This window comes from Podarcis tiliguerta (genome assembly GCF_965153285.1).
Source record: "Podarcis tiliguerta genome assembly, chromosome: 17".
In the NCBI taxonomy this organism is placed as follows: domain Eukaryota; kingdom Metazoa; phylum Chordata; class Lepidosauria; order Squamata; family Lacertidae; genus Podarcis; species Podarcis tiliguerta.
Window position 1 is genome coordinate 28,113,355 of NC_139550.1, and position 15,613 is coordinate 28,128,967.

The window sequence follows — 15,613 nt, forward strand, 5'->3', positions numbered from 1 at the left end:
TCCTCAGCACACAAACAGACACACACCCTGGAAATTCAGAAGCAAGTTAATCCAAATTCCGAGAAGCGGAATTGTAATCCTTTATAATTAAGCAAGGATGCATATAATGACATGCTTTGCATAATTTATTCACGCTTTTGCAAGTCAAAGCAGGGAGAAAAGAGCTACCTTTCTGCAGCTCCACCTGATGAATCTGACACTGGGAATTCTGGATTGTCGGCCTCTGGCCTCTGAGATTTGACCAGGCATTGTCAAATTGCTGTCAACTTCAAGTCTTGTCTTCATAGCCTTGACGTCTAGAAACCTGATCTAAAAACAAAAGAACGAAAACTGGCATTTTTTTGCAGTTGCCGAGTTCTGCAGTCAATGTCAATTTATGCGCAGCAATGTTTGCTACCCTTGTTTTACATAATATTTGACATTAACGCTTGCATTGACTCTCAGGAACCCCAGCAAATTTAAATGTTGGTTTTTCTGCCTGTAAAATGGGCTGTAAACATAAGGAACGGCTCTAAGAGCAGTTGATATACAGAAGAAGAAGAAGAAGAAGAAGAAGAAGAAGAAGAAGAAGAAGAAGAAGAAAACATAGGAAATCAGAGATGAGATGAAAGTCTCTTGGATAATTCCAAAAAATATCCATTGTTGCTCCTTCATAGGAAAGTCTTTTCTGAGTATGTGCTGAGGTGACACAAATAGAAGCCCTTTGAGTTTATTTTTATTAGCAGTAATGAGTCTGCTACACTTATTATTATTTTTCGACTGATTACCCACAGATTTCTGGATCCATAATCATTCACGTCACAGATAGAGGGAGCGGAGGCTGAAACAGGATAATAGCCTTTAAATCCCCTTCTCTAAGCACTCAGATCTTCCCTGTCAGCAAGATTAAAGCGGTCAACAGCAGTCCCCATGTGCCTGGATCCCACACTGAGTTTTTGCAACAACTGGAGCTGCTGGTCGGTCGGAAAAGAAACGTAAAACGGCTCCGGCGGCAGATGCTGCGGGCAGGAAGGAGAAGGCAACCAGAAGAAGCTTCGCACCCACCACCGAACGCTAAGGGGAAGCATGTGGAACCTTAAGCAAAGAAAGCAGCCTCTGATCTCGGACTATAAAACTGAATCTCGCCCGGGGGCCACCTGGGATGCAACCGTGGGAAGCAACGAACCTGGGGTGACTGGGGGCTTTGGTGCTTCTGATTGGGGATCCCCATTGCAGCTGGCTCAGGAAGTTGAGAGCAGCTACTCCTGCTTGGAGGACGAGGAGGAAGAGGGCGAGGAAGAGGAGAAGGGGCTCCCTTCGATGTTTCCCTTCAGCCCAGCCTTCCCAGCTGGAGCCACCACATCGTCCTCCGTCCTCAACATCAACGTGGGCGGGCAAAGCTACCGACTGACATACCAGGCGGTGGCCATCTACCCCACCACCCGCCTGGGCCGCTTGGCCACTTCCACCGACCGCTGGCGCCAGCTGGGCCTCTGCGACGACTACGCGGCTCAAGGAGACGAGTACTTCTTTGACCGGGACCCGGCCGTCTTCCAGCTGGTCTACAACTTCTACGCCTCCGGGGTGCTGCGGGTGCGGGACGAGCTGTGTCCCCGCAGCTTCCTGGAGGAGCTGAGCTACTGGGGCGTCCGCCTCAAGTACACGCCCCGCTGCTGCCGCATCTGCTTCGAGGAGAGGCGGGACGAGCTGAACGAGCAGCTCAAGGTGCAGCGGGAGCTGCGGGCCCAGGCGGCCGTGCAGGAGAGCGAGCACCTCTTCCGGCACATGCGCTACGCCGAGCATCGCTGGCGCCTGTGGAACCTCATGGAGAAGCCCTTCTCCTCCACCACGGCCAAAGCCATGGGGGTGGCCTCCAGCTTCTTTGTGCTCATCTCGGTGGTGGCACTGGCTCTCAACACGGTGGAGGAGATGCAGCACAGGGACAAGGCCACCCTGGAGAGGAGGCCCTTGCTGGAGCACGTGGAGACCTTCTGCATCGCCTTCTTCACCCTGGAGTACGTGCTGCGGCTGGTCTCCACCCCGGACATCCGCTGCTTCGTCAGCAGTGCCCTCAACGCCGTGGACCTCATCGCCATCCTCCCGCTGTACCTCCAGCTCCTCCTGGAGCGCTTCGTGGATGAGGACCAGCCTCGTGGGCAAGGCTCCCAGCACGAAACCGACATAGAGAAAGTGGGGCGGGTGGGGAAGGTGGGGCAGGTGTTGCGCATCATGCGCCTCATGCGCATTTTTCGTATCCTGAAGCTGGCCCGCCATTCGACGGGCCTGCGCGCATTTGGCTTCACGCTGCGCCAGTGCTACCAGGAGGTGGGCTGCCTCCTGCTCTTCATTGCGCTGGGGATCTTTGCCTTCTCCGCCATGGTCTACACCGTGGAACATGATGTCTCCAGCACAAACTTCACCAGCATCCCCCATGCCTGGTGGTGGGCTGCCGTAAGTACCTCCCTGGCAATGCAATTCTCGTTCCTTCTCCCCACCCTTTCACTTGCAAGCGTGCCTGTTTTGGAAGCGGCAGGGTCCCCCCCCCCCATGCCTGGCTTTCCAAACATCTGTTCAGAGTGTTGACTTTACAGAACACGCATGCATGCACACGCACCCATCAGCTGGAAGCTTTCCTATAGTACCGTATTTTTTGCTCTGTAAGACTCACTTTTCCCCTCCTAAAAAGTAAGGGGAAATGTGTGTGCGTCTTATGGAGCGAATGCAGGCTGCGCAACTATCCCAGAAGCCAGAACAGCAAGAGGGATTGCAGCTTTCACTGCGCAGCGATCCCTCTTGCTGTTCTGGCTCCTGAGATTCAGAATATTTTTTTTCTTGTTTTCCTCCTCCAAAAACTAGGTGCGTCTTGTGATCTGGTGCGTCTTATAGAGCGAAAAATACGGTAGATCAGGCTAAAATCAGTGCAGCTGAGCTTGAACCGGAGAGCTCTTTGCGGCTGTGCCACAGACTTTGTGCTGCTTCTCGCTGAGAAAGGGGAAGAAGGAAACGAGAAGGGAAAGCACATGCCTGCCTGGCCTCAACTTTGCCGTGACTTATCTGTGCCTACTTGACAGCTTGCTGCTGGTATTTTTGTAGCAGATATATAAGGGAGGCTTTGGGGGTGGTTTCACATTCCTTCCAAAGTGAGTTTACAAAAGCAGCTCTGCTCAGTGGTTTAGCGATGCAATCAAAAGGAGGCACATATTAGCTCTCACCCAGCAGTTAAAAAGATGAGGCTGGGAATCTGGGGAAAAGGTGAAGCTGGGAATCTGTCCCTACAGAAGCTTTGTTTTGTTTCCAAATGTGCCTGTGGATGAACAATTTCGAGATAGGAAAATAAGAGCAGCTGACCGTCACAAGGCGTTCCAGACAGCTGGTGATCGCAGCTACAACACAGCCCAAAATGATTTTTTTAAAAATTGCATTTGCACTGAGCCAGCCGCAGACAAAAATAACAAAACGGGAAGACCCTCAGGCTCAGTTGCTTGTAATGCAATACGGAGCTTATAATTTATAGGTTGAAATGCATCCTAAGCCACCAGGGATGGGAAAATGGACATTCCTTCTAGCGCAGCTGGAGGAATCAGGAGGTCTTGGTAGCCCAAGGACAGAGGCTCATCCTGCAAATAGTTCAGCAATAACAGCACAGGAACAAAGCCTTCCATTGACTGGGACATCGAGCTCAGGGTTGACTACACTGGCGGGTAGCTAGTGCCAAGCTGCATACAGGGCTCTACCCCCTGAGTTTTCAGATTTTCCATATTGCTTTGGGGTCCAAAGTCTTTGCTGAGTCACCAGCACTAATCAAATGTGAAGGCAACAAGGCGATCACTTCACTAAAACAAAAAACCCCTGTTCCTTGTGCCTGTGTCCACATTCTTCCCATGGGAACTTCCCTGCATATGGCAAAATGCTGGCACGTGTGAAAGATGGTGCATGGGATTCGTATAGTTTTCAGCAGCACAAACATCTCCTGCCATCAAACTCATCTTGTGTGACGTGACCTTGATTGACCCCTTTGGATAGGTAAATAAATCCAAGTTTGGAGCAGGTTCAGGGGGTGTTAACTTTGGACAGCAGATTATGTAAACAGACTTGTGAGCAGAAACTAGAAGTGCTACAGAAACTAGAGAAGCTATAGAATATAAATTGCATCCTGCCAATTTATGAAAGCATGTTAGAGCTTAGCTGGAAAGCTCTTCTGATAACCCTTCCCCTTTGAGGCTAATATATATGGTGTGTGGGGATAGATAGATGATAGATGATGATAGATGATAGATCGATGATAGATCGATGATAGATAGATAGATAGATAGATAGATATAGATAGATAGATATAGATAGATATAGATGATGATGATAGATAGATGATAGATAGATGATAGATATAGATAGATGATAGATAGATAGATAGATAGATAGATAGATAGATAGATGATAGATAGATAGATGATAGATAGATAGATAGATGATAGATAGATAGATAGATAGATGATAGATAGATAGATAGATAGATAGATAGATGATAGATAGATAGATAGATAGATAGATAGATAGATAGATAGATATAGATAGATAGATGAGAGATAGAGAGAGAGAGAGAGAGAGAGAGAGAGAGAGAGAGATGATAGAAGAAGAAGAAGAGTTTGGATTTGAAATCCGGCTTTATCACTAGCCGAAGGAATCTCAAAGCGGCTAACATTCTCCTTTCCCTTCCTCCCCCACAACAAACACTCTGTGAGGTGAGTGGGGCTGAGAGACTTCAAAGAAGTGTGACTGGCCCAAGGTCACCCAGCAGCTGCATGTGGAGGAGCGGAGACGTGAACACGGTTCCCCAGATTACGAGTCTATTGCTCTTAACCACTACACCACACTAGATAGATGATAGATTGATGAGAGAGAGAGAGAGAGAGAGAGATTATGAATATGGTCATCCATTAGCTGCTAAGTATTTTCATTTTAGACAATTGTGATTAATCTAGAAAGAAGTTTATTGTTTCCACAAATGAACCCTCAAGTCCTGCAACATCGGGAGGCCCACTGTTCTAAAGGGAGTGGCCTGCTTGGAGGTCAAAGGTTTCCCACCCCTGGCTTAGCAGGTATTGTTCTGGGAAGAAAAACGACAATCACACGGTAACTCACAACCACCCCATACATTGAAAGCACTCTTGCACCACTTTAACAGTCAAGGCTTCCCCCAAAGAATCAGGGGGGCTGAGAGTTGGCAGGAGATGCCCTCTTAGAACTGTGATTCCAGCACCTATAACTGTTCCCGGGCTTCTTTGTGGGGAGGCAGCACTCTGAAAGTGGTAGAAGTGTTTCAAATGAATGTTGTGGGTGTGACCAATGAACACCAGCAATGGGAACAACTCCAGCATGAGGCTTCAGGCAGAGCTTTTCTTCTAGGAAAAAAAGTGCCCGTGTTGCATGTCCTTGAGAAGCCCCAGAAAAAAAAGCACTGGTTGTGGGAATGTCTATCTAAACCCATCTTCTCATCCTGGTCTGGGCTGGTGGCTGGTGACATAACGAACCCTCCCAAACTTCAAATCCCACTCTCCTTCATCTTCCCCATGATCCAACAGTGGAGCAGATGCCCCTTCCTCATGCTTGAATCCTGCACAGCTGCAGACACCTGTAGACCACAGCAGCACCTAGTTCTCTGTGTGTATTTTTCACTTGGCCCAGTCAAGGTGAGGAGGACCAAAGCAGGTGCCAAAAGCTGGGAGACAAGCTGGAAAAAGAGGGCGGTGCCCAAGTGGGGGGGAGTGGCTGGGGAGGGAGGCACCAACTTGCAGAAAATATTGGGGTCCAACCCCCCAAAATATTTTATTAGGGGGCAAAGGGACCAGGGCCCCACAGAGTTGATGCCTATTCTTCCTCCAATCCTCATCCCACCAAGGCATAAAGAAACACACGTGAAAAATTCCCCACCAGGACTCCTGGCTCTCTCATCTGGCTGTTTATTTTCGCAGATCTCCCTCCTGCATTAACATTCAATTCCAGTGAGTTAATTTCCATCAGGCCACAAAACTAATCCCTTTTAGACCATCAAATGCGCCAGGTGCATCCGACAAATAAGCTCGCTTGCTGCAGGCTCAGGGAGGGAGCAGGGCGTTTCACTCATCTGAAACATCAGGCTCCTTTTTCTTTGGGTGAAAAGAGGGAAATGGCCTCCCCACTGCATGGCTGCCTTTCCAGTGAAGATTGCACTGGATGCTGCCAGACGGAAGCCAAGGCAGGGAAGGAGAGCCCAATGCACATTCCGTCTGGAGCCATTTCTTTCACTGTGTGCTGGTCCAGGGGGGAGATTACCATGGGGCGAGGTCCAGGACCTGAGTTGAGGGTCGGCAGGGCGAAGCGGGGTCCACAGCGAGAAGCTGGGCAAGGACAGGAACTCTGGGGGAACAGGACTGGATGCTGGCCGAAACAGCTCTTCAACGACGTTGCTCCCACAACCTGGGACCGGGCTGACTGGCCTTTATCTTCTCTGAGGCCAGGGGCGGCCCCGGCCCCCAGGAGACCTGCCTCTCCTGGCCTTAAGGCGAGCACTCCTCCTGGGAGAAACCAGTTCCCTTCGCCTCTCTTCCCTGAGCCTCTGCAGTTCAGGAGAGGCTGAAGGGTTACTGGACCCAGGGGGAGACTCACCTGTAGGCACTGAGTCCTCAACCACCTCTGGAGCCAGAGTGGATTCACCTGGTGCCTGCTCCTGAGGATCCGGCACAGGTGCAGGTGCTTCAGAATCAAGGCCCTGCCCCAGCTCAGCCGGCCCTGGAGGCGGGGACTCCTGTGCAGGCTGGGATTCCTCCGGTTCAGCCTCTGAATCGGATTCCCAGGCCATCACACACTGTTTTCTCAACATCCCTATAATACCTTGGCATGGGCTATAATAACGATTGCAGGATAAGTTCAGCAGAAAGACAAATGCAAAGTGAGACGCCATTCTTCGGACAAAACAGGTCAGTGCTGGGTTCCCAGCCCTCGGCTCTTCCACTACCATCCACCCACCTCTGCTTTTCCCCATCTCTTGCAGCTTTAAGGGTCCCTGAAAACAGGGGGGTAATTCAGCTCCTTGTTTCGTTCTGGCCTCCTCTTCCTCCACCAACCCCCTGTCCACCCTGCAAACATTCCTTCTCCAAGTTGCAGGAGTATCAACAGGAGAAGCCGCCTTCCTGGCCATCGTTCCTGAAGATAGGTAGAGCAGAGAGGGAGAGGCCAAAGTGTACTTAGGGAGACAGCAGAACCAAGAACCTTGACAGCCTGGATATGGTGACTGGGAGTGGCTGCCAGGACCACATAACACCGGTCCTGAAAAACCTACATTGGCTCCCAGTACATTTCCGAGCACAATTCAAAGTGTTGGTGCTGACCTTGAAAGCCCTAAATGGCCTCGGTCCAGTATACCTGAAGGAGCATCTCCACCCCCATCATTCAGCCCGGACACTGAGATTCAGTGCTGAGGGCCTTCTGGCGGTTCCCTCATTGCAAGAAGTGAGGTTACAGGGAACCAGGCAGAGGGCCTTCTTAGTAGTGGCGCCCACCCTGTGGAACACCCCCCCCCTTCAGATGTGAAGGAAATAAGCAGCTATCCTATCTTTAAAAGACATCTGAAGGCAGCCCTGTTTAGGGAAGTTTTTAATATTTAATGCTGTATTGTTTTTAACACTTGATTGGGAGCCGCCCAGAGTGGCTGGAGAAACTCAGCCAGATGGGCGGGGTATAAATAATATATTATTATTATTATTATTATTATTATTATTATTATTATTATTATTATATTACGGGAAGGAGGCGCTGCTGCCCTGTCGTTTTTCATGAATGAGAGACCTGGGAGAAACAAAAGGTGACTGGCTTGTTTCTTACATTCCTATGTGAATTGCCCTGTGGCCTTTTTGGCAAAAGGTGGCAAATAAATGTCTTAAAACAAATGACTCCTAAAATAAACGAAGCTCCACCATAATTCTGAAACAGGCAGATGGAGCAACATTGACTTCAATGCCAGCATGCAATTGGTTGCAGTTTTCAACCAGTATAGATCAAGGTAAAGGTAAAGGGACCCCTGACGATTAGGTCCAGTTGTGACCGACTCTGGGGTTGTGGCGCTCATCTCGCTTTATCAGCCAAGGGAGCCGGCATACAGCTTCTGGGTCATATTGCCAGCATGACTAAGCCACTTCTGGCGAACCAGAGCAGTGCACAGAAATGCCGTTTACCTTCCCGCCAGAGCGGCACCTATTTATCTACTTGCAGGGGAGCAGGGACCGGGCAACGGGAGCTCACCCCGTCGCGGGGATTCAAACCGCCAACCTTCTGATCGGAAGTTCTAGGCTCTGTGGTTTAACCCACAGCGCCACCCACGTCCCGGGTGACCAAGGTACGGTGGCCCAAACCTAAACAAGAGATCTTGAAAAGGACACTCAGGAAAGACATTCCTAGAACCATAGATGGGTAGAGAAGGGAAATAAATGGTCTGAGGGACCTGCTCCTGTCATCCCCAGCCCAGCCCACCACTGCCCTCTGCCACTGCCTGCTTCCCAGAAAACCAAGGTGTCAAATCAGCAGCTGACAAGGAGAGATGGGGGGGGGGAGAATTGGATTCAGGTCACATTTAAAGGTGAACTCACCAAATGAAAACACAGCTATCCTTCGACATTTGCACTGATTCGAATTTTGCAATGCAGTTCTCCAGCCAAGTAATTTCTGAAAATGGCATACAAAATATTAGTGAAAATGGCTTTGCAAAAAACAAACGAAGATTAGGCAAGTTTGTATATGAAATGGTATCACACGAGAAAATTGCAGGGAAATGCTGGTGAATTTTCATGAGGATTTTTTTTGTTTGGAAAATTCACAAACTGATGCATAACTATAGAGAACTGAATTTAGGATTGGGGAAATGAGAAAGTGACATGGACGTGCTTGGTCATCTTTACTGAGGACACCGCTGTGGCTCAGAAGTTGCTCAAACACACCACCATTCATAGAAAGAGATCATTGTCACATAAGGGAGGGAAAAGCAGCTAAATGGTGTGCAGTTTATGCATGCATGAGTTCACTATGTTGGGAAGAAGTTTCAGTTTGAGAATCCCCACCATGGGCACCTTCCTCTGTGAACTGTGATGGGGAGGACAAACGCCACCTCTGGTCTTCAGGGATGGGAAGAGCAGAGGCAGATTCTCATATCTATTGCAGACGGATCTCTCTTTCCAACACTGCAATGGGGAGGAACAAATACCGCCTCTGTCCTTCAGAGACCAGTCTCTAAATGACCCCCTTGTCTTCAGCATAGAAAGGTGGCTTGGATGTTCTGAGTAACTGCCTTGCTTTGTGTTTGCTTTTCAAGGTAAGCATTTCTACTGTTGGATATGGAGACATGTGTCCGGAAACCCACCTCGGACGACTCTTTGCTTTCCTCTGCATCGCTTTTGGGATCATTCTGAACGGAATGCCCATCTCCGTCCTCTACAACAAATTCTCAGACTATTACATCAAGCTGAAAGCGTACGAATACACAGCCATACGCAAAGACAGGGGCAAAGTGGATTTTGCGCGGCGAGCCATGAAGAAAATGTCTGAGTGCTGTGGAAACAGGCCAAACCGATTACCAAGACACAGATACAATTGATACCTTGGACGGAAAAGAGGGATCGGGAGTTGAGAGGCCAACAGATTCCCTCAGGTTTGTCCACAAGTTAACTGGGAGGAAAAGACTGACTGGGGTATAGTGCAAAACTTTCTCTTTTTTAAAAAAGATGCAAATGAAGATAATCCTTCTTAATATTTTGTCTGATAAATGTTACAGCTGGTGTCCAAGCAGCCTCTGGAATCCATTGCATTGTGATCCAGTGAGTGATTCCAAATAAGGATCCGCTTGAGGAAATGAGAAGGAATGCAGTCTTGTTTCTTTGATCTGCAATTGCTGCACCACCGCAACCGAATCGAAGGCAACTAACTTAGGCTAAGCACTATTACTAGGAAACAAGAGCCAGTTGATTCTATGAGGCCTACATCTGAGTAAATGTGCAAAGAATTGTGCTGCTTTTTCTGGGTATTTACATATTTGCCAGCATGATGGATGTTGCCTCAAAATCAGAATTTAGTAGACTTTCAAGTAGGAATTTATTTGTGTCCTGTACCAGAATTTTATTATTGTCTTGAGGGTGTGTCAAGCGCCTTCTGTCCTGTAAATGGATATGCAGGTACCAAAAACAAGTAATTGCAAGAAACCTGAGTATTCATGGGGTGAGAGTGGGGAGAGAAGGAAGCAAGTGCTGGAGCCTCCATTGAGTTGCCACTGCTTCACCCTTGTTCGTTCGTGGGGAGATGGGGTCTGTCCATTTCAGCTTCTACTTTTCCCCATCTTAAGTTGCGTTCTCCCCATTTCCACATCACTTTGTCATTAAAACAAACAAAAAAGAGCCCTGGTGAAAAGTCATCAGCGTTTTCTTCTATTATACACATTTCTGCAAAGCAGATACTCCTAATCGATTGCATGTTGCATGTTGTGTTATTTTCACTTGGCGTGTGAATTTTGGCTGGAGAATTGCACTGCAAGATTTGGAGAACTGCAAATTCTGAAGGACAGCTGTGGTTTGGTTTGCATTTTGTTCCATAAAGTGAAAATTCAGCAGATTTGTCTTTAACTGAAAACTGAATCAAATCCCCTCTCCCTGCCTGCCTGTGCTCCCACCCCAACTCTCTTAGACACCTCCAGCTGAGAGCAGCTTGTCTGTTGAAGCTTGGTGGCTTAAATCAGGATGATGAGAGCATTTCTGCAGACATTAAACAAATATTGAAGGGGCCAAAGACCCCTAACCCCCCCCCCCCAGAGTTCGGATGTCTATCTCCATCTTGCTATTTATCTCAAAAAGCACAGGGGTGGGACTTGGTTTGTCGCACAAGACCTCCCACTCAACAAGAACTGCACAACCTTAATTTGCCAGAATTTGGTTGAATCCTACACAAAATTAGCCACAGTCTGGAGGCCCCCAGGGAGGGATCTTGTAGGCTAAGTCCTTCCGAGGAGCTGAGACATCAGGTTACAACTTGGGATTCTTGAATGAAGAGTGAAATATGGTTCCTACCCCTCATTTCCTTTTCTTTTTTAAAAAAGATGTCTGGCTTGTAACCCAGCTCTGTAAACTCTGTGATGAATATTACAACGGTCACATTGTAATTATTTTTATTTTTGAATACTCTCCAAGTGTCCATTTTCCACCCAGCTGCATCTCTGTTATTAACAGGAATTATGCTCATTGGTATCCAGTATTTTATGATGGTAGGGCAGTTCAGACATCACAAAGATGAGCATTGTGCTTCTACACTCCCTGCTCTTCTTCTTCCCACTGTAATTTCAGGGTTCACAGGATATCCAAACAGAGACTCTGTGGTTTAACTGTGAAACCAAGCCAGGATTCTTGCTAGATCAGTGGCCTAGCGTGGGTTGCCAGTGCCCCGGGCAAGGCAAGTATCCTCAGTACCACCTGCCGGTGGGCTAGAACAAAGGGGCAATTGCTTGGCAACTGACCTGAGTGGCAACTGCGTCACCCCATGAGTGTTGACTGTGATGGAGAGCGGGATGAGGGATTGATCGGGAGCAATCCTTCTAAACCCAATGCAGAGGGCACCTAAGCAACCGCCCACTGCCCAATTCTGCTCCTCAGTCCGTCCACACAACCATTAGGAGATTCTCTGTGTTGAAAGGGATGCACTTCTTTGTTTCTTTTTCCCCCCTTTTGAACTTTTTTGTGCCCCTAGGAAATTTGCATCCAGGGCAATCACCCATGTGGCCCTACTGATGCCTCCCTAATGTATTAGATATCTTGAGTTGCAATCAGAGGTTAAACCACAATTTCCTCATTTGGCTATAACAGAAACTGTGGTTTGACAAAACGCAATGCTCCTTCTCTGTCTAAGAAATCCAGCCAATATTTATATAGTAAGAATTGCATGTTACCATCTCCCTGTCAAGCTAATAGATGGTTTTTGAAAGTAAAGAGCCTGAAAATCGCAACCCAAGAAAGATGTAGCAAGTAGTCATTCCTTTGCATCGTTGTGGTATCACTAAAAACTGGGGTTTGTTTGCAACACACTCCTGTCCTCTAAAGTGCAATGGTGAAGGCCCCGTATAAACTGTAGGAACAGATGATAAGCGAGAGTGCAAAGAACGGATGCAGAAAACTGATGGGGGGACAATTTGCCAGAAAGCAGGAGGCCATGTCTATTAATAAGCGCAGAAGAAGAACTGACAGGCAAGCAGCTCAGGCAAACCGTACGCATTTCACATTATTGAATTCACTTGGAGCTGCTGAATCTATGTCATCACATTCTAGAAATTAGGATGAAGCACCGTCCGGAAGCCGAGCAAAGACAAGATGCATCAAATGCAGAATCAAATGCTTTTTGGCAGACAGCGGGAGGCGACACTCATCTATCAATGGGAAGCAATGAATTAAACCAGCATCACCTCTTGTTTTACCCCAAATATGGCCATCTGCTGTTTTTCATGTCAAAAACAGCACACGGAGGGATGTGTCTGACAGAAAGAGCTGGAGGACATCTTTGTGACAGACTGGGATCTTCTGAATGGGGGAGGACGGGTCTGGAAGCCGCAGTGAGAAATATGTATCTATGCAAGTACTGATTTGATTTTGTTCACAGGCTAAGTTGTGCATTCATTTGCACCTGCGGGCGTTGTAGAATCTGCACATCTGTTGTTAACTCCCCTTCCAGAATCTGCATGGAAACTACTGTTATCCCCTCGAGTTTCACGGCTGTTTGGCGTTACTGTTTATTATGCCCCACCCCATAATTATGTATATAACCTTCTTGCCACTGACGAGGGTGGGCTCCAGTCCACAGAAGATTATGCCGCAATAAAGCTTTTCATTTTTAAGGTGCCACAAGACTCTTCTGTTCTCAGATGAAGAAAGCAAAACTCTCTCTCTTAAAGCCCCTCTTGAGCAGCTTGAATTGAGAGAGAGCTGGTGTCTGCTTCAGCAGCTAGGTTCACATCTGGCACTCACATATTTTCGACAGACGAGAACAAAATGTCTGTGACTTTTCCTGAATATATTTCGGGTAATAATAAATATTATTAATAATAATAACAACAACAACAATAATAATTTATTTATACCCCGCCCATCTAGCTGGGTTTCCCCAGCCACTCTGGGCGGCTTCCAACAAAACACTAAAATACAATAACCTATTAAACATTAAAAGCTTCCCTAAACAGGACTGCCTTTAGATGTCTTCTAAAAGTTTGGTAGTTATTTTTCTCTTTGACATCTGGTGGGAGGGCGTTCCACAGGGTGGGTGCCACTACCGAGAAGGCCCTCTGCCTGGTTCCCTGTAGCTTGGCTTCTCGCAGCGAGGGCGCTGGACCTCAGTGTCCAGGCCGAATGATGAGAAATTTGTCATTCTGCCCGGACATATAAGCTACGGGAGAAGGATAACTGTGACTTTAAAGATGAGTGGGAACCCTTTACAAAGTATTTGAAGATGCAACAAAGTGCGTGAGATTTGTTCCTAACCCCCCATGTGAGCAGAAGCCCTGAGAAAGGGCTTGCACAATGGGGGTGTCCACCAAGTGACTCTGGCAGGAGAAGGGAGCAGGGCAACCCCCAGAACAGCAAAGGGGGGTGGAGTTGGGGGCATCATTCCATCTGGCAAACCAGGATGCTTGTGCAAATGTAACAATTGGAAGAGTGAGACGTTTGATTCCACCCGTAGACAAAAGCATGAAATGAACAGTCTCCTGTAGTTGTTAAAGTTTTCATCTAGGACTGGAAAGAGCAGGGTTTAAATTGTTGCTGAGCAATAAGTTCACCGGGTCCTCTTGGACCAGCTAGAGACTATCCCACACTATCTTACTGAACATCCTAAACACATTTTACAGCAGAAATTATTCTGAGTAAATATGCATAGAATTGCATATTGAGAAGTTGACGGTTCAGGCAGATTTTGGCATGTCCATCACTGCTTGCAAACACACAACCAAATTGTGGTACGCTGTGTTGTGGTTCAACCGTGCTTTGGAAAACTGTTCTGGGGCACAAAGCCAATTCGTTATGCCCCCGCCATGGAAAATACGATTGTCATGAAATTTGGCAACTCTTCAGTCATGCATGGAACACACAAGGTAATCTGTCAGATAGTGGGAAAATACCAGTATGTTTTTTCCCCAGCACAGCACACCTGCACATGTCCAATTTGAGAATCCACAAATGTGCCTACGAAGATGGAATTGATATGCACTCGCAGATATTCTCATGGGGGTGGAGTGATCACATGTGCGGTGGCCCCAGCCTTCCTCTGAGGAGCTCAAAGGTAATTGCATGAGAATAGCTGAATACATTCTCACGAAAATGTCATGAACTTCCTGGCTGGGCAGGAGTTGAACCTGGATTTCTCCACGACTTTAATTGCTGCGTTAGGCTAGTCAATGTGTACATAGTGATTTCACAAAGTGTTCCCGTTTCCCAGATCAAGGCTGGAGGATTGTTTGCTTGAAGAGCTTGGGAAATGTACCAGTCTGCAAAACAAGGAAATCCATGCCTCCTATCAGAGTTTGGGGGAAAAACCATGACGGACCTGTCCACATTAAAAGTAAAATGGCCTGTTGAAAACAACACATTCCTATTTACTATATTGCACAAATACAGTTAACATTGTGATTGGTTGATGCAGTGCACTCCATTCAGGCAAGGAAGGGCAGCAAAAAATGGCATTAGTAGATAGGGTTTTGGGACTCGGTTGGTGCTGTGGGTTAAACCACAGAGCCTTGGGCTTGCCAATCAGAAGGTTGGCAGTTCGAATCCCCACGATGGGGTGAGCTCCCGTTGTTCGGTCCCAGCTCCTGCCAACCTAGCAGTTCGAACGGACATCAAAGTGCAAGTAGATAAATAGGTATCACTCCGGCAGGAAGGTAAACGGCGTTTCCGTGCGCTGCTCTGGTTCACCAGAAGCGGCTTAGTCATGCAGGCCACATGACCCGGAAGCCGTACGCTGGCCCTCTCGGCCAGTAAAGCGAGATGAATGCCGCAACCCCAAAGTCAGCCATGACTGGACCTAATGGTCAGGAGTCCCTTTACCTTTACCTTAGGTAGGGTTTTCTTTTAAAAAATCAGCTATCCAGAGAAGCATTGGAAAGGATGGAAGAGCACTGGGGTAAAAGCAGCAACTGAAGTACAGAAATGTTGGGCTACAACTCCCATCATCCTTGGCTGTACCACTGGCAACTGGAACCCAACAACATCTGGAGGAGAACATGCTCCCCACCCCTGGCTGTTGCAAACTGGAACTTACTGTAAGGTTGGAACAATGAGAAATGGAAAGACCAAAATGGTCAAATCTGTCCACCCAGCAACTGGAATTCAGAGACATATTGCCTCTGACTGCCACAGATGTAAGGAATAGATGTATAGGAACACAAAATGCAGTTTTGAAAAAGAGCTGGTGTGTGGGTTGGGTTGGGTTGGGCAAAGAATCTTCCACAGCAGATCACGACCAGGAGAGCAGTCCTTCATTTCCTGAGGCCGCGCCCAGAAGAGGAGGACTCAGACATTCTGGGACAGTCCTCTCTTTCCTGCAGTTCTTGTCATGGTGCCAGGATGAGTGTTGTGGCCCTTAATTCTTA

At 47.7% G+C, this 15,613-nt stretch overlaps 1 protein-coding gene across 1 annotated transcript; it reads left to right on the plus strand.

The window, feature by feature from the left end:
- The first annotated feature begins 304 nt into the window (after positions 1–304).
- KCNV2 (potassium voltage-gated channel modifier subfamily V member 2) lies at positions 305–12,872 on the plus strand. The gene is made up of 2 exons (XM_083420140.1): positions 305–2,430; positions 9,317–12,872. Exons 1-2 carry the CDS (start codon positions 1,066–1,068, stop codon positions 9,596–9,598), a joined length of 1,647 nt encoding a protein of 548 aa, XP_083276266.1. The 5' UTR covers positions 305–1,065; the 3' UTR covers positions 9,599–12,872.
- Positions 12,873–15,613: the final 2,741 nt, after the last annotated feature.